The sequence below is a fragment of the Mchenga conophoros genome, linkage group LG5, assembly GCF_057382185.1.
Source record: "Mchenga conophoros isolate Kocher_MC1m ecotype Shallow Benthic linkage group LG5, M_conophoros_male_GT1.1, whole genome shotgun sequence".
Lineage (NCBI taxonomy): Eukaryota > Metazoa > Chordata > Actinopteri > Cichliformes > Cichlidae > Mchenga > Mchenga conophoros.
The window spans coordinates 3,930,076-3,953,876 of record NC_140530.1 but is presented as its reverse complement, the minus strand read 5'-3'; the positions used below and the strand labels follow the sequence as shown (position 1 = coordinate 3,953,876).

Sequence of the window (23,801 nt, the reverse complement as noted above, 5' to 3'; positions counted from 1 at the left end):
TTCACAAGGGTGGCCTGAGGGCCTGGTGTCATTTAGTGAGCTGCCCTGTACTGTGGAGCTTGAATGGCATTTGTCATAAAATACCAGAATTGGCAAGTACACCACTGGCACCTTGTGATTTTCACAGATGAGAACAGGTTCACCCCGAGTGCATGTGACAGACATCAAAAGGGCTTGGGAGCTTATTATGCTCCCTTTAACATTGTTTAACAGGACTGGTTTGGTGGTAGGTCTGGGGCGGTATATCCAGGGACAGACCTTTACAGGCTAGGCAACAGAACCCTGACTGCCATTAGTATGGGGATGAAATCCCATTGTGAGACCCTATGCTGGTGGCATAGGTCATGCACGACAATGTCCAGGCTCATGTGGTGAGACTATCCAGGCAGTTCTTGGAGGATGAAGAATTTGATATCACCAACTGGCCCCCAAACTCATCTGAGCATGTTTCAGGCCATCCAATGCTACCTCAAACTGTCCAGGAGCTCAGTGATGCCCTGATACAAGTCTGGGAGGAGATCCCCCAGGGCACGATCAGTTCAGAATCTTTGGATTTCATATTTCAGCTGCTGTCCTCTTGAGTAATATTTTTGGTGTTGAAAAGAGATGGCATGAGGGCTAACGAAGAAGCTTTGTTTTGTAATGAGCTTTTTTCCTTTTAAAAAAGCTCATTACAAAGCACTGTCAGGCTCAATAGTGCACACTATTTTGAGTACCATTTTGAGTGGCTCTATGAAACTTTGGCAAAATGGACTAGCATGCAAATTGTTTTTACTTTTATTTTTTGGATGTCTTTGAATTTTTCCCTCTGTAAGCTGATGATTTTAATTTCCATCAAAATAAATGTGGCACTGTTTCATTTTTAACAGTCCTTATCACCAAAGATATCCAGCATGATTGAGTTTGGATGTGTTTACATTTTTTTGAGCAGTTTATTAATTATTTATTCAATACAGTTCATTAGCCAATCAAAGACAAAACCCACAGTGAATATTGATCAATTTGAGAGCATTATTACTATTACACTATATATTTGAAGACAGAGTTCAATGTGAAACATGGTATAAAGGAGCAATATCATTTAAATTCAAACTTATAATTTACACATGTCAATACATACAACAATACAACAAACAACCAGGATTTTGGTCCAAAATTCCAGCTAAAGCTGATCCCTGAAGATACAATATAAAAAAATGTAAAATGAAAAAAAAAAGCAATATTATAATATTTCCTTAAAAACAGTGACAGGCTCACTGAATGGTGAGGCTGTTTAAGTGCTAAACCAAGGTTTCAGGTAAGAAAACAAAATAATTCATCAATAAGCAGGAACTACTGACAATTTGATAGTTCATACAGCTCAAGTATACCTAAATTAACTTAAAAGATCTATAATAACATGCCAAGTCTCCTGCTAGCGATACACAACTGAAATATCCACTGTGATACAAAATTCAATATTTGCAATTCATGTAATGAAGTGTTGTAGGATTTCCTACTTACTATTCATATTTCAAATGAGTAAGGTGAATGTTATAAAAGAAATATTTCCAATATAAACTTAAAAACAGAACTGAAAAAAAAGAAGAAAACTAATGACATAAAAAAAATCATAAAATTGTACTAGCTTCCCCGTAGGAGCTCTGGTCTGCTGCTGCAAACTTCACAAAGCACAGAATCAATCAGGTGGCTGAACACACTGAAATCTTGTCTGCACCTGTCACTGCATTGTGAAGAGTGTAGTGGTTCAAGAGATGTCTCCAAGTTGGACTGCACATGAGCAATTCTTGGTCACCTTTGAAACAATAGACACATGTTAGAGACTGCTTCGTTCATCTTTGTAATGTTGCTGAATTTAGAAACATCCACTTTTAAAAAGTGATGCTGAAAACTAGATAATGATCTGGTCATCAAACTGACCTGTATAAAAACGTCTTGCCAAAAATACAGTGGCAATACAGCTGATTTGCATCATCATTTACCACCCAAAAAGCAAATATGAAACAAGACTACAACTGCTAATATGGCCTCCTGCATACAAGCTGCCTACAAATTGCAGACAACGCACCAAAGTCAGACTTTTTACTCAGGTGAGGTATTTGCCATGTACAAGTAGCATTGTGAATGTTTAAAATTAAAACTTATTATGACTTATGAGTATCAATAATGAAGAATTGAATAGTTTACTCTACACAATAATAAATTATATTTATAACTGAATACATTTTAGGTTTTAATTACCAAAATGTTTTAAAACATGCTTTAAAATAATCGTTATTGGTTATTCAGTGAAACTAGGTTAGGAATATGACAGTGGTAGTAATTTCAAAAAATCCACAACTCAATTAATAGTGTAAACAAGAGTGATTTTCTTAGACAACTATATATTAGGAGCTCAGCAACGTCTGCATAATTCTTAAAAACAGATCTGCACAGCTGCATTATCTCACCAATGATGCAGAGTCCCTCCTTGGCCCTGGTGATGGCTACATTTATCTGATTGGGATCACCAACAAAGCCCAGATGTTTGGAAAGCCAGCTTCTTTCTGGTTGTTTCTCAATTTCTTCATTTGGTAGAGAGCACACTGTAGATAAGATGACATAACGCCATTCACTTCCTAAAAGACAAGACTGTTGTCACATATTTTGCTATCATTAAACAGCATAACTGACTTTTTCCTGTGTCTATCCTTTGACACTTTTGAGTATTGCTTATTATGCAAACTGATCCTAATCCCCCAATTTCCTAGTTATTATCCTTTGTTGTAGTTCTTCTGGTTTCATGATTTTGTGAGAAATTCCTGAATCATACCCAGAAAAAGAATTCCATGTCAACTGAATTAAATGAAGTCAGTTATATTTGCTTTTATATTCCAAAACAAACTGCAAACTACAACACATGGGTCTTTTTTAAACTGAACAGTTTTTTTGTTCTGTTGGCTTTTTTCCAAATTATGTTTTGTTTATCTTATATTACATTTTGATATAGTTTTAATGTTTTATTTATTCTAAATATATTTTACTATATTTTGAAACATATTCTGAAGCCTTTCCTCTTTAGGAAACTTTAGGAAAGGTTTTGTGGTTGGGTAACAGAGTAGCTCACCTTGACTTTTTGTGATCGTGGTAACTGGGATTTGTTCCATCTTCTTTTTCTTCAGCTCATTCCTGATTTCTGACACCTGGGCATTATAAGGTGATAAAATCACAATACTTTGCTGTGCAATTCTGGCAGTCTTCACTAGCTTTTCAGCAATGGTAATCTGCAAGAGAACCAAATTGAAATAGTTGAGCATCCAGTAGCTTTACAGTAACTTTTGCTTTTTTATATTTAAATGTTACTGTTTAAGAGGAAACAAAAGAACATCCAATACTGTACCACTTTGTTTCTCTCTTCAAGATTAGCTTTAGAGTTTTGGTTGCCTTGGGCTGTGTTGACAACTAGACTTATCGTCTTTCCTTTGACATCCCCAAAAACAATGGGTTTTGTCTTGTGGTCAACTTGAAAGACACTCCTCTGCTGTTCCACTCCAGTTTTCAGGTTTCCATTATAAAATTCATTTGATGGGAACTCACATATGTCCTCGTGCTATCAAAGTAAATAACAGTTTAGTTAGAATTTGAATGTGGTAGTCAATGTAGTGTATAAAGAGTGCAATCCAAAAGTATGAGACCACTTGGCAAGATACTTATACTAATAAGTATACTAACAAATTGTTAATCTGGCATTGTCAATTAGACTTAATATAGGCAAGATACTCTCTATCTAAACAATTTGAGTGACGAATGGAGTGAGTAAGATTTGAGTGAATCTGTGAAACCTGTCAGTAGTAAATAGTTACAGCGTATTTGTTTGGCCCCCTTTAACTATAGAGCTGCAGAGACTCCAAAAGTTTGTTCAAATCTGATAACTGAGGCCATATTTATACCCCCACATAGTCAGTGATGTTTTACTTTTCCAACAATGTTTTGATGAAAAATTGACTGACATGCAGGTCAAGCATCCAGGTGAATAATGACAGCAAAATTATTGATTTGAACAAGCCTCTGTTGAGCAGATCAAATTTACCTGAATCACTTGAAACCTACTTCCATGGCAGGCTACAAATGTGTTCCCACGGGCAATTTTACTAATCTGCTGTTTAAATTCTTGTTCTATTCCCCCCACACACATACAGGATTGCGCATGTGTGTGTACTTTATTAAGTTTAGCATATATAAAAACTTTAATATGGTAAGATTAGATTTTTGATGTGGTCTTAAACTTTTGTAATCCAGTATATTTATTATGTGCTATACATCGTGTAAAGTTAATGTTCTTACCATTCTGTACTGGATGTCCAGCATAACTGCCCTCTTCTCATGGATTGTATAGTAGCGCTCAAACAGAGACTTGGCCATTCCAAGCTTCCTCACAAATTCGTTCCTCACAATGGGTCGTAGCTGTTTGTGGTCCCCAATCAAAACAATCTGAAAGTTATATTGGTGATAGTGTAAGACAGAGTGAGTAACTAGCAATAGAGTGACTACTGTCAAAGCAGCGATGAGGCACCCTCTTTTTTGGGGTCTTATTTACAAAAAATCATACCCTGAAGTTAGGAGTAGTCATAAATGAAAATGAAGTAGTAGTCCTAGGTGAACCACTTGAACCTTGTTTTACACTTCTAACCAACAGAAAACTGCTTAGTGTGTTTCTGTGCAAAAGTATATCTTTTTTAAATGTCTTGTCAGCAATATGAAGCAACATCATTTTATCTTTTACTTATTAACCACATTTAGTACTGATGGGGGTTCTTTTTATAAACTTCTTTAAACCCCCTGGTTTCAGTCCAAGAGAGCATGCTTTTTAGTTATTAAAGAAGACAGAATGCAGAAAGACCTCAGAACAGGCAGCAGTGGTTTCTATAAAGGCCTAGCAGGGCAACTCAAGGAAGGAAACACAGCATTTGATGATGTCCAAACCTTTTCTGGTTTGTTGCAGACTAGTGGAATCAGGGCCTGGGGTTCAGTGGCCATAGCACACTCATCAATTAGAATTTGACGTGCAGTGACAGTCTTAGTCAAGACTGGGGTGGAAGACTGCGTACATGTGCACAGTATGATGTCATGCTGTTGTAGTTCATATGCCCGAGCGTCTCTGAGAAGGTTTTTGTATCTAGGAAAACAATCCATACAGTTCCTTCAACTGATTTTTATGCAAAATTGATTGCTTTTATTGCAAATAATAGTTTCACTAACATTTATTTAAAAAATGTTCCAAAATCTTCCAACAATACATTAATTTAAATGGTCAAAAAATAATGTTTCAGGCACTAAAAAAAAAAAAAAAAAAAAAATAACTTACTCTTTCACTTCTTCAGCAGTCAGTTCTCCCTTTTTTTCAAAAGCAAGTTTAATACGTTTATCAAAGTCTCTTATTTGAACTGAATAAATGTTTTGGTCCTGACGCATGCGGTGATGCATAGTGATATCCCTAAATTAATGTAAAAAAGGCCAGTGTTATATTAACAATCAACAAAACAATCCAAAAGCAGTTAGTCACCAACTGATATGATTGCAGTACCTGAGCTCTGGTTTGGAATGATCTTGGCGAAGGGTTCTTTGGGAAAACTGCAGCTTGCAGTCTGGAAAGGGGAAATCAAGCATCTCCACTTCTTGGCTGTAAACCCTGAGGGGCCTTAGGCTGTCCTTAAACCTCATTAAGTACCCTGTGTTACAGCAATAAAAGACACACGGAACACGACGGGTTTTGATGACCACTTCAAAGATGAAATTGAGATTAAATTCTGCAGAGAATCAACATAACTTGCCTGCTACAACATCAACAGACTTGTTGGATGGCCCACAGTAGAGAATGACCTTTTTCTTTTCCTTATCCTTTGGGTCATCCAATTTCATTTTGTTTTTAGAGTTGTGCTCAAAAAAACTGTGTACAATGTACACACCTACTACTGTTTTTCCAGTTCCTAAGAGGCAAAGAAAATGGTTTAAGACTTAGCAGAAAATATGAACCATCAAGGTACACAAGTTGACACACCTACCAGGGGGTCCTTGTATCAGTGTGAAGGTATTATTTAGAGCTTTATCTACTGCACGACGCTGGCTCTGGTTCAGCTCTGGCAGTCCATTTATGTTCCTCACAATATTTAAGCTTGATTTAACTGAAAGACAATGCAAAAGATTTAAATAAATTCTGGGTTTGGAGCTTGTAATTTTCTGTGTAACTAATGTGGATATAAGTATCAAACTATTTATTGATGAATGATGGACATACCCTCTTTTGGAATGCGCTGCCCTAGTGCTATAGCCTTAACAAAGTCACATGCCGATGTAATGTTGACTACAGCATTTTCTTTCCGGCTACATAAATAAAGAAGTAAATCAGTGTCAATCAAAATAAGAAAATTTGTAACTGAAAAAAAGTTTTAACTATCCAGTAAGCAATGTAATATAAAACTGAACTACAATTGAACTTACATGTCAGGGATGAGTTTTGGAATGATTTCAACAGTGAAATGAGTGTTTTTCTGAAAAACACATTCAGGAATGGTCTCCATAGGCAGGTGACTAATGTAGAACTCCACTTTACTTCCACCATTTTTTAATTTTTCTGCATTACTTGTGAAACCATGGGCTACCCATGTGAACTCTTTTGGGTCTACCAGGGTGGAATTTTCCACGTTTGAAGTTTCCACATTTGAAGTTTCCAGTTTGAGACCTCTTTTCCGTATGCACAGAAAGCAGTTTCGAAGGTTAAATTCAATGGCCCATTCGTTGATCCATTGTAGCGGTAAGAAAAAGCTTCCTTTGAGTATGCCTTCCAACTCTTGGTTAAACTTTACCTGGAGGTTCTCAATGATAATGATATCACTTTCATTCACTGCATTGGCAGCAGATTCCATCTCACACAAAGGTTTCCAGATCCGTATATACTCCTTGGTATCATTGTAATGAGTCCTTGAAGGAATATCTGCCAATCTGGAGAAGCATGTGATAGGGCTGTTGACATGGTCAACACACATTTCAAACTTTGGTTTAATGTGTACCAACTGAACAGTGGGCATTTGATAACCTCTTTTAATGCTTGAAGTCAATTGGACCTGTAGGATGTCACCTGGCTGCAACTCGAGTTGGATGTCAACAAAATGCTCAGTTTGCATCTCTGGTATTTCTTGCTCCTCAGAGAGACACTTTTCAGCCTGAACATAGTAACCTTCAGAGGACTGAGGCAAAACAGTTTGTTTTCCCAGTTCCTTCAAATCAGCATCAGCATGCATTATGAGACGCTTTGCATGATCTAATTTTCCATTGTCAATTGCCTCAATAGTATCTTTCCATACTCTCAATGGAACCTCAATGCAAGGATGACTATCTGCCATCATTTTCAGCTCTTGGTGGATTTGCATGGCATCAGCTGAATAGATCCGCCTTTTCCATTTAAGAGTGACACTGTGTTTTTCTTCATCGTAAAATGGTTGATCGTCTAGTTGCAAATCTTTGTACATAATTCGCAAATTCCCAACAAATATGTTCTTGTTAAAGGGAAATGCTACTGCAAAACTGTCTTCTTCAGGATTTGCATGAACAACAAAGGCTATCTTTGAAGCACTTTGTTTTTTCATGCTCACTGCATATGAAATTTGCTCAGCCTTCTGTTCATACTTCTCGGCATTCTTGAGGCTCTCCTGAAATTGACTGCACAAAGCCATGATCTTTGATTTAGTGTATTGAACATCTGTATTACATATGTAAGAATGCAAGAGTCTTTGCAAGATGACATCCATGTACTGCCGTATTGGTGAGGAAGCTTTTGTGTAAGACTTTAGGTTCAGAGAATAATGCCCTATTTCTGCCTCAGGAGATGATTTTGAACAGATGAAGTAAGCTTTACTGAAGCACCTTCTGAACTTTTGAGTGACTGGTTGTACCAGAGGGTGGATTTCGTCAGCAGCAACTAGATCTATCATTTTGTCTGTATCATCTGTTCTGGTAGCTGCAACAATTTCTTTCCACACTTCAGGGAGTATGCGAAAGTTTTGACACTTTGGGCTTTGTTGTTCATGGTCTACTTTGTGCCGCACGAGAAAAGACAATGGTATAAATTCTCCACATTCCTCTTTGAATTCTTCTACCTTTACAGGATCTGGTTTTGCCTGACAGCGAAGTGGTGTGGAATACCTGGTTTTGTCACAGCTGATCAAAGTCTTGGATGCATGTTGGTTAAATAACACAGCAAGCTCTTCAATCATCAGATGTGCTTTGCGCTGCCCGGGCAATCTGTCAGCATCGGTTTGAGAATAAGCCCAATCAGATTCAAGTCTTATCTTCCTTTGAGCTTTTGCAAAACAATAAGCAACCGTTACGCAATGCTCAACAGTATCACATTTGGGGGTCTCTTTATAGCTTTTGGAGATGATGTCCTCTGCCTCTAAATATGACAGCTGCTTGTCAGAGTTGATTGTAGACAGCTGAAATTTGGGTTTTCCTGTTATCTTATTTGTATCCTTTTCTGCTTTGAACATCAGTGAGACCACCCTGCGATCTTGACCTTCTTGCAGACTGAGTTGAATGCTCAAGTCCTGGGGAAACATGTAAATAGGTTTCTCCTCAGCACAGTAGTAGGTAGTGCCACTTTGTTCTGCAGCCCTATCTAAATCATCACCTGGCTTCACAACACTTGCCACATCAGCAATATGGAGTCCCAATTCGTAATGATCTTCAAGTTCCCTGACGCTGATAGCATCATCCAGGATCTTTGCTTTTGCAGGATCCACAGTAAAAGTGATTATCTTACGCAAGTCCTGTCTGTTTGTATTGTTTTCATCAGTGTTGTAAACAGCCTTGTCTGATTTGCATGGATGGTATGCAACTTTGAATTCTTCATTCAGGATCTTTAGTCCAGAACCCAAAGAGCTGCCAACTGGAAGAATATCTATGATGTACCCCAATGGAAAAAAATTGTCTTTGTTCCAGCAAATCACTTGCACCTTGAATAGACTGTTCTGTTTTAGATTTTCATCAATATACTTTTGTGTTGCAACTGTCCATTCTCCATCAATTTCCTCCCATATTGGCATATAGTTGCGCTTCTTCTTTAAAATCAGTATACATATTTTGGGCTCCGATTTTTTTATCGGTATCATCATCCTTCTGATAAATTTGCTTTCAGAATTCTGTCGTGATTTGCTGTGATCTTCATCCTCAAGCAGGCACAGAAGTACACGTGCTGATTCTTCTTTCTTGGTGATGCTTACAACTTCTGTTTTGTGGAGGACCACTTGATCTCCAGTAAAGGCCTTACCAAGATTTGCCTGTCCCACGATGCTTATTTGTTTGGTCGGATTATGAAATGGTATGACGTAGCCTTTCCTGTGTGATTCCCTGAAAAACTTCCCATGTTTGTAAATCTCCGGTTGTTTTTTACACATCTTTAAAAGATCTGTGCCAGTATCGGTGAAATTGTATAGTGCCCTTGACCCATCGTGATTTGAAAAGGTCATCTGAAATTCCAAACTGTCTTCATCTGCTTTCAGTTGCTCATAATCATCTTTCAGCTCTTTAAGAATCGCATCATCTAGAGTATGGCTCTCATCCACATGTTCGAACTTCTGAAACTTTACAGTTTCCATAATATCTTGTTCAAAGAACTCTTTAGTGAAATGTTGTGGTGCAACACTGTTGCTGTTGATGCAGTGGTTTATGAAACTCTTCCAGATTCCTGAACATTTCCCAAAGCAACACAGGGCGGCAGCATCTCCAATTACAACCACGTGGGATTGAGCCCTTGTCATCGCAGTGTTTAAAACACGGGCATCATTGAACATCTCCAGACCAGGCAGGTGAGATGTTTTTAGGCTGTCACGTGTTTGCACAGTTGTCATTATGACTGCTCTGAACTGTTTTCCTGTTGACACATGCAAGGTGTTATTTGAAAATGTTAATAATAGCGATGTTAGTTTAGACTACCTTTCTGTCTACAGTAATGAAGAATCTGGCAAGGGGTCTTTACCTTGAACATTTGCAAGTCTCTCAACTTTGATGTTTGCAAGGTTTCTGCTTGAAAGTGCTGTCCTAATTCGAGGAACCTATAAATCAAGGAAATCAATGAAAAAACATTAAATGTTATTAATCATATCTTTACATGTGTGTCTTGAAATTAATCTTAAAGTCCTGTATTTATCATTACTGTGATTAATGTTTATCTTTTAGTCTGATTATAACTGGACTCAACACAAAAAGTTATTACCTGAAATCCCTCTGACAGAATGCAGATTGAGCTTTGGTCCTTGTGACCCCAGCTTGCTGGCCAGTGTTTAAGAATATCTTTCACTACTTCAACCACTTCTGTCACCTCTGCGTTGTTATACCAAGACATCGATACTGTCTCCAAGAGGCACTCTCCCCTGACATGGTGAAACTTCAGAGCATGGCAGTTTGTAGGAGCTGGAACATCTCCAGCAGCTTTGATGAAATCATTTTTACCAACGTAAAAATGGGTGGCGACAAACTCCACAATTTCTCTGGTTGAGCGATAATTTTCATGCAAAATGATTCTGCTTTTCTTAGCAGCATCACAGTTTTGGCCTTGATAATAGTGGAACAAGCGAGTGAGGAGTGTGTGATTGGAACGATCATGGTCAGGCACGGACAAAAGCTTTGGTCCCATTTGCATGTGATCTCCTGCTAGAACAACTCTTGTGTTTGACCCAGCAAGACCAAGGGCCATTAGGGCTTCACATTCTAGCATCTGAGAGGCTTCATCAATCAGAATGTGGGTGAAGTATCCCTCTGGAAGATTTAGGTCATGAAAATGTCTTGCCATGGTTGTGGTAGTTATGATTATGTTGTGCTGATCTAGAGCAGCTTTTGTAGGTGGTAGAAAATAATGTCCTTCTTCTGAAAGGAGACAGTATTTCAAAGTAATGCTATCAGTAGCATGCAAAGCAGTCCCTTGTTTGTTTGCTTTTATTCTGATTGGCCTGATTCCACCATTTTTCTTGCTGATGATTGGATGGAAATGTTCTCTGACATATAGATCTGCTGAACTGAAAGGAAATGACAAGTAAATGTTAGCATTTGATTATATTTTTTTTCTGTGCTTAAGTGCCTTCTAGTTAGTGACCTGCTCTATCTACTCAGAAATGATTTGTTCTTTAAAGAAATGTATAGTTATTAAAATGTTGTTGAAATATTACCAAAGTGTAATGTTAACTGAGATATACCAACCCTTCACTTTAGAACAAAGTTTAACCCAATTTTAGACTCTGAATAAGTCTAAAATTATTCAAACTTTGAATAAAGAGAAAACTGCCCAGACTGATGCATATATTTTCAATATATTACCTGTTGGTGTGGGTGCAAATTAGAACTTTGTTCTGAGGATCCTTACAAAGCTCTCTGGCTGCTGTTGCAAGGGTGAATGTCTTCCCAGTTCCAAAAGGTCCATAAATCAGGAGGGGTGCCACAAGGTTTTTGACATTAGAATTCCCTGTGATAAATTCAATTGCTAATTGCTGCTTTGTGTTGAGATTTTCACAGGTAATGTTACCAACAGGAATTACACAACTTTTAAGGACTGGCAGCACAGTCTTTGTATCGGGAAGAAGATCGACAGCCCTGTGCATGGTGCAGTAGTTGAGGCGGTCCAGCTGGAATTGCACCTCCATTTGATATGATTCATTTCTTTTTAGTGCAAGATCAAAGCAACATTGCTTTGACAGTAGCAAAAAAAGTTTATTCTCAGTTGTTTTGTATGGCAACACGCTTGCTTCATAGACTTTAGAGTTTGGGCGAGAAGTTAAAGGGGCTATCAGGGCAGATCGGATGCTTCGTTGTAGTGTCAGTCCCTCAGGGCTGTCTTGTGTAATGTGACAAGGAATCAAGACAACACCAAAAAGTTGCCCCCAAGGAGCCTCCACACCAAACTGGAAACTGTATAATGTATCCAGTGCTGTAATTTCTCCACAAACATTTAGTCTAAAAAAATATGAAAAAAAAAAAACTTAGGCAACTGAGTATATGTGCAAATTCAAACAGAAAATTTTAAATGATATACAAAAACCTGTTACCTTGAAACAACCTGGTCTTCTGCACATTCTTCATTGTAGAGGAAATGGTGCATTCTTTCTTTGTAGTTTTCATTATTCAGTGGTGTTTGAATGTTGTGGGAGGATTTATACAGGAAACTAATCTGTGGAGGCTTGTACATCTTTAATAACTCATCCTGTTCTTCTGTCCTCGACGAACATGGGATGATTATCCTGTTCCCTCTGTGCCAACGTTCACAACTCTGAAATCTTGCTCCACTGCTCACAGCTGGTTGTTCAGTGACTACTGAATGGCCTACTCTGACTTTGAGTTTTTTCAAGAGCACTGGTCTCATGTCAAAATCAAGCACTAACCATTGTCTGTACAAGCCTGGGTTGATGGATGTGAATGATAGGGTAATGTCATAGGTCCCATCCTCCCTGAGAAAAGGTTCACCTGATGAGTAGATGCAAGGTTCGGAATCTGCATCACCAAGGGTGAACGAAGCTCCTGGTTCTTGCTTTAGCAATGCCACATGCACAAGCTCTCTCTGTTTGAACACAAATTTGGATACTGTAACATAATTCGAACCTTTCTTGGGCAATACAAATTTTGCATTGAGCAGTGAAACCAGACCACACAAAATTAGTGTTTTGGTAAAAGATCTAACTGTTAAAGCCTGAAAGTCTACTTTGTTCAGTCTAAAATACCATTCAGATGTTTGGGGTTACTCAGAAATATCTTTGTTATTCAAATAAAAGCAAAAAATAAAAAACTATTTAAAAAAGAAAAAGGAAAAAAACAACAACCTTTTTTCATTTTTCTTTTTTACATATTTTTTTATTCAGACATATAAATTTACTATTAATCACCAATGAACCATTATTTAAAAATCATAGTAATTAATGTTTCTTAATGGACCCTTTAAAACACCTTTGAGGTACCTCTCCGCAACACTGAACGGGGAGTCAGCCTAAACCACATTCAGAGACTTTAGCATCTCATCACAAAATCTCATTCACATCCTACACCTTGCCATTGAGGAGTTTTGCAACTACCACAACTAACTACTGGAAAATTTGCAAGATTTCCCCCAGGTAGGTCTTCAGACTTTGCCTTCTGTACTGAGGATGCGTTGCTTGGGTTCAGGAGCTCCCCAGTATTTTTCCACTATTAAACCAAGTTCCTGTTTGGGATCACCAGTCTCCATGTGTGAACAGCCAAGCCCTGTTTCTCCTTCTTGAGTTACCAGATTGTTTGTTAGAACTTGAGGCCAAACAAAAAGCTTTAGTTATAGCTCCCCTAGACACTTCATACATCCATGTTTTTTCTTCAGTAGTAACTGAAGAAAAACTGTTTTTTGCTTCAGGAAAACCCTGTGCCAGCCAATCCTTTTTCAACCTTACAGCTTCCTCTATCACTGCTGTTTTCTAGCAGTGGTAAACTTCTCAGGCTTCTGCTGTAATAGGCTACCTCTGTAAAGGAGATGTTAATTAAACATGGTCTACTCAGACTGCAGGTCCCCAGCCTCCCCCAGGATGCAATTGGATTTATTAGACCCTATCAAGGCTCAAGCATTCAAACAGTGTTTAGAAAATGTGTTGTTTCAAGGCTGGAGGATTCTGCCATTAGTGTCATTATTCTGAGATACATTTTATTAAACGAAAAGTTTGGCTTCTTTTATGCTGATTGTGTGAGTCCAATTTTGCGCAAATTTCACTATTTTCGTGACTGTGGTCCCAAAATAGTGAAACCTGTGCTTGGACACAGGGAACACAAATTTCACACTTGAAACAAAAAAACTGCAATGAACATGTTTTCTGAAAATAAAAAAAACATTAAGTCTTACCTCTGTCTCAATTTGAAAATTCCATTTTAGTGTTGCATTAATCTCTTGACACTCCACAGTTGAATCTTCATCGCAAGAGATGCTGACATCGTCAACATGTTCAGACATCTGTTCAGCATTTGAAAAAGTGAAAGACATCATTTAGAATAGTCAAAAGATGAATAAAAAAATTCTACTCATAAATCAACATGTAAAAAGTAAGATTCATTGCATTAAGTCAGCTAATTATGCTCTGGGCAGGCTTGCTGCTCTATATATTTTATCAGTCTGTTGTTGCGAGCACCATCTTCTTTGGTGCAGGCATTAAAGCAAAGGACACAAACAGACCAAACAAACTCATCAGGAAAGCCGAGTCTGTTGTTGGCATGAGATCGCCACACTGGTGGAGGTGATCAGTGACAGAATGGTGGCAAGACTTGCTGCCATTCATAGATAATGACTCCCACCCCTCCATAACACACTGGAGCAGTCTGCACATGTTGATGTTTGTGTGCAAGCGGTTTATGTTGTAACTCGTTGTTTAAAAATTGAAAATTGACAGGCTATTTCCTCAAGAAATTATTTTTTTTCCATCCTTGTAAAAACTTTGTGACAAAATGTAAAGCACAAGTTGTATTTATCACTTCTGGCTATAGCATGCCTGGTCACACTTTGTTGGCTTTAGCACAAATTTCAGCCATACCATAAGTTATTTCATTCTAGAACCTGGACTGAAACAACAACCTTGTCAGTCAAAAATGTTAAGGGCTGCAACATGTCACAGTTGCAAAAAGTCATTACCCTTATGCTTAATTTCAGCCTGTGTGCTTTCAGTAACTGGAGAAAATTCCTGTGATGGAAATGCTGCCAAAGACTGTAGCATACCTTGTTGATCCACCAACATACCCTATCAAATACAAAATTCTTCAAGACAATATGAAGATTGTTTACAGTGGATTCAAGCCTTATACTTACAATGTACACTTCATTACTGCTGTTTTTGTATTCCTCCAAGAGCATATCATTATAAGACATGAGACCCTGGGCTTGAATGTTATGTTTGATCTCCTTCTCTTCTGCAGCACGCATCATCCATTCCTGCAGCTCTTCCATAGAATGAGCTTTTGGGCACTTACTGCCGTACTCACAAGTTTGGGGTCTAGGATCAAATGACAAGTTCGACAAATAATAAGTGAAATGAATCAGTCAAATTAGCAAAAGAAATGGAAATGGTCCTTCAATGATTTTTACCACTATAGACATAAACAATTAGGTTTAAATTCTTTATATTTTTCTGTTGTTCCCTAACATAGAAGATATAAACTTATCTGATTAGAGTGAAACAAATAAAGTAATTTGAAACACATTTCCCTTCCTGTAATGATTGTTACTATGGTATGACAGAACATGAAAACAGTTTATGATTATGAATTTTGCTCCTTGACAAAAATACATTTTACAATATACATCGATATCAAATAATTAAATAGATTTTGCTAAATATTTTTAAAGTAAAAAATAAAATAAAAATGTTAAGCAATGCTTTGTAAACCATCTATGAAAATAACATGGATGTCATTATCATATTCATAATATCCATTGATTCACTTATCCTTTTCAGGGTCACTGGGGGGTTGCAGCCTAGCCCAGTAGTCTTAGGGCTAACTCACATCCTTAGGGCTCACTTTTGTCCCTCTTTGGGGGGATACTCCCACTTTTAAAACTGGGACTCTCCACCATTTGACTTTTAGAACTGAAGAAGCTTCTCGGATGAGAGGTGAAACGTCTTCAAGCAACTTAAAGAAGTCCAGACGCTTTTCTTTCCAAGCTCCTTAGACTTCTAATCACCATGCCACTGTGCTAACATTAGTTTTAGAATGCTTATAAGCTGGCAAATGAGGTGCTGGAAGCATAACTCATGAAACTATGTCCTATTTCAGTTCTGCTCACTTGCTGTTTAGTTACATTTAGACAACAGAACCACTTTAGTTAAAATATTCAGTTGATCTGAATCTGAATACTTGTTCCACATCTGTTTGTCCTTGCTTTGAACAAATTACATGACAGAATGAGCTTAAACTAAACTGAACTGAGAAAAAAAAAGCTTTGGTGTATTTGCTTAAAGCCTTCTTACAGAACCTTCATGGTGAAAGAAACTGGAGCCATTTACCTCTCACAAAGCCAAAGCTCAGCTCGCCGGTTGTGTGGCACCTCGCGTCCTCTCCACCTGGTAGTGGTGTCCTGGGCGACTAACTGGGCATGTTCCAAAGAGGCGCAGTGCTTATAGAAGCTCTCTGGGGAAGAAAGACTCAGGTGGCAAACTTTGCAGTACATGGTCACTTTCCTGGGCTGTGTCTGCGCTGGTTGACTCAGCTGAAGTAGGTGACGCCGAACACAGAGCCCGGTATGCTCTGCTTTCCACACAGCCATCTCCACCTCACTTTGGGCAGACTGGCATTCACTGGCAGTGTGCCAGCAGGGCTTCCCTTGTATTACATAACTACAATATGTAAACTGACAGTTTGGGGGAAGCGGGCGCACCTGACTGTAGACATGTTTCCTGCTGTTCTCTGATAGGTGATAAACTAAGACTGGGTTCCAGGCATGTGCTATGTCTGCCGCACAAAAATCATTCCACCTTTTGGTTGTTAGTTTTTGTGGGTGTTCCTGAAAGCAGTCTTTACAGACCTCAATGAATTCACCTGAAAAGTGCCGGAGCATGCTTTCAGCTGCATGTTCTGGTGTTAATGAGACAGACTGTGTTAAAAGTCTGATTAACTCATTCTTATCCATTTTTTTCTCTCTAAGATAGTTCCAAACAGTGGCCTCTTCAAGGCTTTTGGCATAAGTGCATCCTCGACCCTGCGTGTGTTGTGTGCATCTGGAGTCCTCAGCAATATATTTACACACTTTGTAACAAACAGTTTGAGCAAGTGTAGGTCGCTTAGAGACAAGCTTCCATAGGTCGGAGGCTTTGCCTTTAGCTAGTAGCAGAGATCTTCTACACTTGTGCACAACTGACTGAACGTTGTATGTTATTTCATTTACCTTGACAGAGCACAAATTACACACAGCTTTTAAATCTACATCTGCCAAGAGGTCACCCAGAGGTTCATCAATGTTAGCCTGACAAGTTCCTCTCTCAGACTCAGCAATGAGATTACAGAGAAGTGCGTGATCCAATCCCTGGTGCTTTTCAAATGTCCACACTGCAGCTTCCTCATCACTTCTGGCAAAGGTGCACCGGTTCTTGTGCTGGGTGCAACCACGCCCCTCTACATAGTACCAACAGGCCATATACTTATTTGGGTTTGGAAATATTGGCCGTCTAGAAACGGGCCTCCATTTAATGCCACCTTTGGCTTTGCAGAGCAGGACATTGTGTCCGCACTTGTGTTGAACTGATTTCAATCTATATGTAATTTCTTGTTCCTTGACACAGCACTGAGTGCAAACAAGTTTGAGGTCATAGACCAATAAAAGAGGAGACAGTCTGGAAGCACTTGCTGACATTTTGATACAATCATAATCTTTAAACCAGGCACTGAATACAAAAATGTATAATGACCCTTGAAATGTCTTGTGGGTGATGAATCTCTTGCTTGGCCTGAATGTGTCTGGAAAAAAAAAGAGAATTATAAGAAGTGTGTTCAGTCACTGCAGAAATTATCTACTAAGACTCAGCCATTTAATCTTCAGAATCAGAAACTTTATTGTCATTGTCATGAGAACAACGAAATTAAGAATGGTCCCCGATCATTGCATCATCCCTAGCAATATCAAAATATAAATAAAACAATAAAATTCAATAAATAAAATAGATAGAATACTTAAAATACTAATAAGATATAACAGTAAAGATAGATTAGTGAAGTACTTAGTTGGGGATGTGAAGAGAAGCAATGTACATTTAATTTAATTCTCAAAACTACTATTATTGGATACAAAATGTCTCATACTTCATAGAAAGTGCATTTCAAGTGTTTTTGCAACTTAGATTTCCACTTCCATGCTGATGCTAGTAACCAGCACTGGCAAACTAAGTGGGGCACATTCCGGGTTAGACAGACTTAAATAAACCGTTTACTTTCAGCAGCTCAATTTAAAAATAGCCATACAGTTTTTAGTCTTTATAGAGGTATATTAATTCACTTCAGTATATTTTCAATTGCATGTTCTGGTGTTAACAAAACAAAATCTCATTGACTTATTCTTAGCAATGTTTTCCTCTGTAATATATAGGCATTTTATTGGTGTTAGATTCTGTTCAGTTAAATTCAATTACATTTTATTTGTATAACACTAAATCACAACAGTCACGCTTTAAATATAAAGCACCTTGAGGTGACTGTTGTTGTGATTTGGTAATAAGGTAAACACTTTGAAATAATACAGAGAAAACACCAGAGCTGAACTGCTTTGAGCATAGTGTCTGTGAAGGTTCTCAGTCATCCAGGTCATCGTAATCTAAGGCTACGTCCACATGTAAACAGGTATTTTTGAAAACGGAGATTTTCCGTTTTCGTTTAAAAAAAATAATCCCGTCCACATGTAAACGCAAAAATGAAGGAAAACGCTGCTAAGAACATGCCAAAGCAACAGGTGGCGATATATTCCTAACTGTGTAGAAATGTTGGCCAATCAGAAGTCTAGAAGCCTCGGTGGGAAATAGTAAACAAAGATGGGGCATAGAAGCAGAACCGAGTCGTATGTGTGGAGGGACAGTAACTGTGTGTGTATATGTAAGCATTTAAACAGTGCAGAGAGAACAATTAACAGTAACAGTATTGTAGAAATTCACTTCACCGAAACAATAACGTTGTCACGGTTTGCCAGGGCAAGCCGTGTGGAATATTTAGGACCAGGACGCGGCAGCTCTGGTGCAGGTGAGTATTTATTAACGAAGGGAAAAACAAACAACAAAGGCACTGGGAACATGAAACTGGAACCTAAACTGGGTAAAACTAACAAAGGCAAAACAAAACAGGAGCACTAGAAGGCCAAAAGACAAAAATAAAAACAAAACACGAGTCCAAACCAAAAGAAAAGAAGCACACCAGAGCACAGGAAAACAGAGTCCAAAACAGAAGAGGTCAGGGGGCCGGCCAGCACAGGAGTCCAAACAGTTCAGGGGGCCGACCGTGCAGAAGGCAACGGCGACGACGACAGCACTGGTCCGGGGGCCGGCCGTGCGGAAGGCAACGGCGACAGCACTGGTCCGGGAGCCGGCCGTGTGGAAGGCAACGGCGGCCACTCAGGCGAAGAGGGTCCGGGAGCTGGCCGTGCGGACGGCAACGGCGGCCACTCAGGCGAGGAGGGTCTGGGGGCCGGCCGTGCGGAAGGCAATGGCGGCCACTCAGGCGATGGCGGTCCGGGGGCCGGCCGTGCGGAAGGCCACGGTGGCCACTCAGGCGAAGAGGGTCTGGGGACCGCCCACGACGGCGATGGCGCCTGGCCAGTTGCCTGGCCAGCGGCCTAGAAAGCGGCCGTTTAGCTGCAGACCCAAACGAGGCAGGGCCAGGCGACACTGAAGGCGGAGACACGGAGGCTGGACCAGGCGACGCTGAAGACACGGAGGCTGGGCCAGGCGAGGATGACGAGGCTGCAGCTGGACCAGGCGAGGATGACGAGGCTGCAGCTGGACCAGACGAGGCTGACGGCTCTGCAGCTGGACCAGACGGCGCTGCAGGCGGCAGCGTGGAAGCCGGAGACGGAGGCGCTGCAGGCGGCGGCGTGGAAGCCGGAGCCGGCCGTGCGGAAGGCCACGGCGGCCACTCAGGCAAAGAGGGTCTGGGAACCGCCCACGACGGCGATGGCACCTGGCCAGTTGCCTGGCCAGCGGCCTAGAAAGCGGCCGTTTAGCTGCAGACCCAAACGAGGCAGGGCCAGGCGACACTGAAGGCGGAGACACGGAGGCTGGACCAGGCGATGCTGAAAACATGGAGGCTGGACCAGGCGACGCTGAAGACACGGAGGCTGGGCCAGGCGAGGATGACGAGCTGCAGGCGGCGGCGCTGCAGGCGGTGGCGTGGAAGCCAGAGCCGGAGGCGCTGCAGGCGGCGGCGTGGAAGCCAGAGGCGCTGCAGACCCTCCAGTGGAGACAGGAGACAAAGGCCGGAGCGGTCCTTCGGACCCTCCAGCGGAGACAGGAGACAAAGGCCGGAGCGGTCCCTCGGACCCTCCAGCGGAGATAGGAGACGAAGGCCGGAGCGGTCCCTCGGACCCTCCAGCGGAGACAGGAGACGAAGGCCGGAGCGGTCCCTTGGACCCTCCTGTGGAGACAGGAGACGAAGTCATCACTAAGCCAGCAGTCATGGAGGCCACTAGCTGACACAAAGGCGACTGGCAATGCACTGAGCACGGGCTCTGCCCAGGCAATGCTGACATGGTGCAGTTCTCAGGTGGCTGCTTAGACTTCAGGGGTCCAGAATCTGAGACGGGGACTGAGACCTAGCCTCTGGGGAAGCCCTGGAGTGCAGAACGGTGCCTGAAGCAGCTAAAGCGCGAGAAATTCCCTGACTGGAACTTAGACTTTCTCCCTGCGTAGAGTGAGTGTGTGAGACCGGTGACACTGGAGCCAGAGCTGCGGGTAGCGGGGGCACTGGAGCTGCGGGTAGCGGGGGCACTGGAGCTACGGGGGCCTGAGCTACAGGTGACTCTGGAGCTACGGGGGCCTGAACTACAGGTGACACTGGAGGCGCAGGGGCCTGAACTACAGGTGACACTGGAGGCACTGAAAAGAGGGAGACACTGGTGGCCGAGCAGAGTGTGGCTGCGGGGCAGCTAGCTGAGAAGAGTGTGCGATCGGCGTTTCCTCCCCGCAGACGGCTCCGACGGGCCGGGCAAGATCACATCCGGCGAGTCGGGCAGCGAGGCAGGAGTGGCTGAGAGAAGGTGCGGTGTGTGCTGGAGAAAAGCCTGCATGGTCGGAGGAAGCGACTTCAGAAGCCATGGCAGGCCAGAAAAGAGCCATTGTAGCCGACTTTCCACGGTGCGGCGAAGCTCCTCTGGAGGGTTCTCTAGCCACAGCCCGAGGAGAATCTCCACATTATATGTAGTGTCGTCCCGGAGCTCCTCGGACGGATTTACTGCCGCTGGGTCCATGGTGGCTGGTTCGTACTGTCACGGTTTGCCAGGGCAAGCCGTGGCTTTTGAAAATACGTGGTGTCTTGATAAACTGAGCAGATATTTGAGATTTACACGGCTACATTCTCGCCTGAAAATATGTTAAACGTTTATTTTGTGACCCAGAAAGAATAATAAGAGTAAAGTTAAAACTAACTAGCTGCCACCATTGTTGACAACTGCGCTGGGCTGCGCTATGAATTCTGGGACACAGCTTCTTCTTCTTCGGGGTTTAACGGCAGCTGGCATCCTTGTACATGCAGTGCTGCCATCTTCTGTTTCAGTCCGTTATTACACTCTTAAATCCTACTACTCATTCCTGCGTCCTTTGTGATCTTACAAAGCTTCAAACGATGCGTCGACTATTAAATCAGTCGTCGACGATTTTAATAGTCGACATAATCGTGACTAGTCGACTAATCGTGGCAGCCCTAGTTGTAAATCGTGTTTTTAAAAAGTAACTAAGTAATTAATTACTTTTGAAAATAAGTAATCAGTAAAGTAAAGGGATTACTTTTTTGGGGAAGTAATCAGTAATTAGTTACTGATTACTTTTTTCAAGTAATTTGACCAACACTGTTCACACACACATTCAAGATGACTGAATGCAGTGTAAAGCGCTATACAAATACAGGCCATTTGCCATATTTAATATTAAGTACAATTTTGATTACATTCAGTTTACAATATTAAGTAAATGGATTAAGTAAATTGGAGAATCACTTCTGGACTGTAGGCAAAGCAGTTTAGCACCCAGGGTCTTCTTTGTAGTAGGAGCTATGGCTGCAATAAGCACTGTCTTACTGAAAAATGCAAGCCCTCCCCAATTATGCTTTAATTGTGTATAACATATGGGTTTATGAAATTTGCAAATCTTGCAAATCTTGTGGTTTCTCAATTTGTTGAGGGGTTGTACATTGTGTAATGTGTTGAAACAAAATTATGCAACAACAGTTGCCCTTTGAGATCTGGATTCAAACCACACCAAAAATCAAAGTTAAGTTTTTCCTAGTTTTTTGAGAATCACTAAGCACTAAGTCTACCTAGATATGCAGTCTATAGTCTACTTAGGGTGGTAGAGGAAGCTATTGCTTTTCAGAAATTTGGTGGCTCCAGGTATTTTAGTTTGTTTTTTCTATTGTGTCTTTACTGCGACAGTGCAGTGGAGATAAGACCAGACAGCTGGGAGCTGAGAGAAAGAGCAGGGGGAGGCAAACGGCAAATTGAAGTGAATTTGAACCCCGGCCTCTGCATTAGCCTGTCAGTTTGTAGGTCACTTACTCAAGATGCTTACTAAACTCCCTCAGATTTCTATTAAGAATTCTCTCTGTCTGTAAAGGATTCTCGCATTTGAGCTACCAGTGTTTAACCAGAAACATCATAAGAAAATATAACTCATAAACCCAGAAATTAAATCTATGGGGCAAAACCATATTTATAAAATTAGACCTGTGATATATAGACAGTTACCCTAATGACCACTGAAATTTAAACTTATTGAGATAATGCTTCTAAATAACTGCCTAAGGAAGTGCCCCGATGCGCTTCAAGATGGCTGCCGAGTAGTGACATTTGCCACCACCATTATTAAAACGTCTGTATTTATATACAATAAATAACCACGTAGAAAAAGTAAAGCGGGTCTAAAGTCCGCTAGATGGCGTAATTACACATCTTTAAATACAATACCAGGTGTAACGTGGGCTTCCCCATATAATAATAATAATAATAATAATAATAATAATAATAATAATAATAATAATAATAATAATAATACCATTAATATTTTCACTGACTGATGTCCTTGGACAGCATCGCGTGGACTCAGCTGGAGTCTTACTTAAGTTTCATTTCTCTTCTTTTGCGTCAGCAGCAATAATGCTGCTCCTTTTAACAGTAGCTTCCTGTATTCTTTATGATGTTCCTGCACGGTTAGTCTGATGATGCAGGGGCTTCAGCCTCCCTCCCATTTCTGTTTTTCTGCTAGTTGAAAACTGATTATTGACTTCTTTAAAAAAATAAAAAAAACAAGACTTCACCTGAAAAGCGTATGATGTTATGATATACATTGGTCGTGTCATCACACAGAGCATAATTTACATTATTACTATTATAATGGTTCCAGAGGAACAAGAAAAAAAAAAACACTTATTATAATAAAACTTATAAAGAAACTAGAGTTACTGAAGTGTGACATTAACAGTCGGTTTCGCACTGTCCAATGTTTTATAAACAATTTGATAACCATGAGAAAATGCCGAATACCGGCCATTAAAAAAAAAAAAAAAAAATCCACATTCACGTTTAGAATCATTTTGTATACACATAATGAGACTTCTACTGCTACTACTACTACTAATAATAATAATACCACTAATAATGCTTACCGTTAAACCAAGGTCCTATTTGTCAACTGATCCCAATGTGAGTCTGATCGACAACAGCGGGACTTGGATAGCATACCCTGGACTCATCTTGGCTGCAACCGTCGGTCTCAGTTAAGTTTCATTTCTCGTCTCTTCCGTCAGCAACAGTTTGGATATAATAAACACGACCTTAACCCCACCCACATTTGTTCACAGACAAATGCTTGGTCATCGAAAAAAAATGTTGTTTCTATTACCTGCAGCTTCCTGTATTCTTTATGTTGTTCCTGCATTGTTAGTCGGGTTACTCCCCATTCCTGTTTTTCTGCTTGCTGCAAACTGATTATGTACTTTTAAAAACATTATTATTAAAGACCAAGGGCGTAGATTTGGCATTCACCCAGCGGTGCAGAAAGAGTTAAATTACGTTCTCTACTGGAGTCCTATATCATGTG

The 23,801-nt window shown here is 40.4% G+C and overlaps 1 protein-coding gene across 4 annotated transcripts; it reads right to left on the bottom strand.

The window, feature by feature from the left end:
- Positions 1–856: 856 nt before the first annotated feature.
- LOC146573590 (3'-5' exoribonuclease HELZ2-like) lies at positions 857–23,626 on the bottom strand. Of its 4 annotated transcripts, none has more exons than XM_085272833.1 (20): positions 23,368–23,573; positions 16,026–17,472; positions 14,831–15,014; positions 13,877–13,984; positions 12,069–12,577; positions 11,344–11,976; positions 10,247–11,045; positions 10,010–10,085; positions 6,478–9,904; positions 6,275–6,360; positions 6,042–6,161; positions 5,811–5,966; positions 5,564–5,708; positions 5,345–5,473; positions 4,963–5,155; positions 4,324–4,470; positions 3,380–3,589; positions 3,107–3,263; positions 2,451–2,585; positions 857–1,795 (listed from the first exon to the last, which is right to left on the bottom strand). In XM_085272833.1, the coding sequence occupies exons 2-20, from the start codon at positions 17,366–17,368 to the stop codon at positions 1,683–1,685; spliced, it is 8,670 nt and encodes a 2,889-aa protein (XP_085128959.1). In that variant the 5' UTR covers positions 17,369–17,472; positions 23,368–23,573; the 3' UTR covers positions 857–1,682. The 4 variants fall into 4 exon arrangements, with proteins under 4 accessions (XP_085128959.1, XP_085128958.1, XP_085128960.1 ...); XM_085272832.1 differs by having other exon boundaries at positions 859–1,795; positions 2,451–2,618; positions 23,368–23,565; XM_085272834.1 differs by lacking the exon at positions 857–1,795 and having other exon boundaries at positions 2,479–2,631; positions 23,368–23,585.
- Between the last annotated feature and the right edge of the window lie 175 nt (positions 23,627–23,801).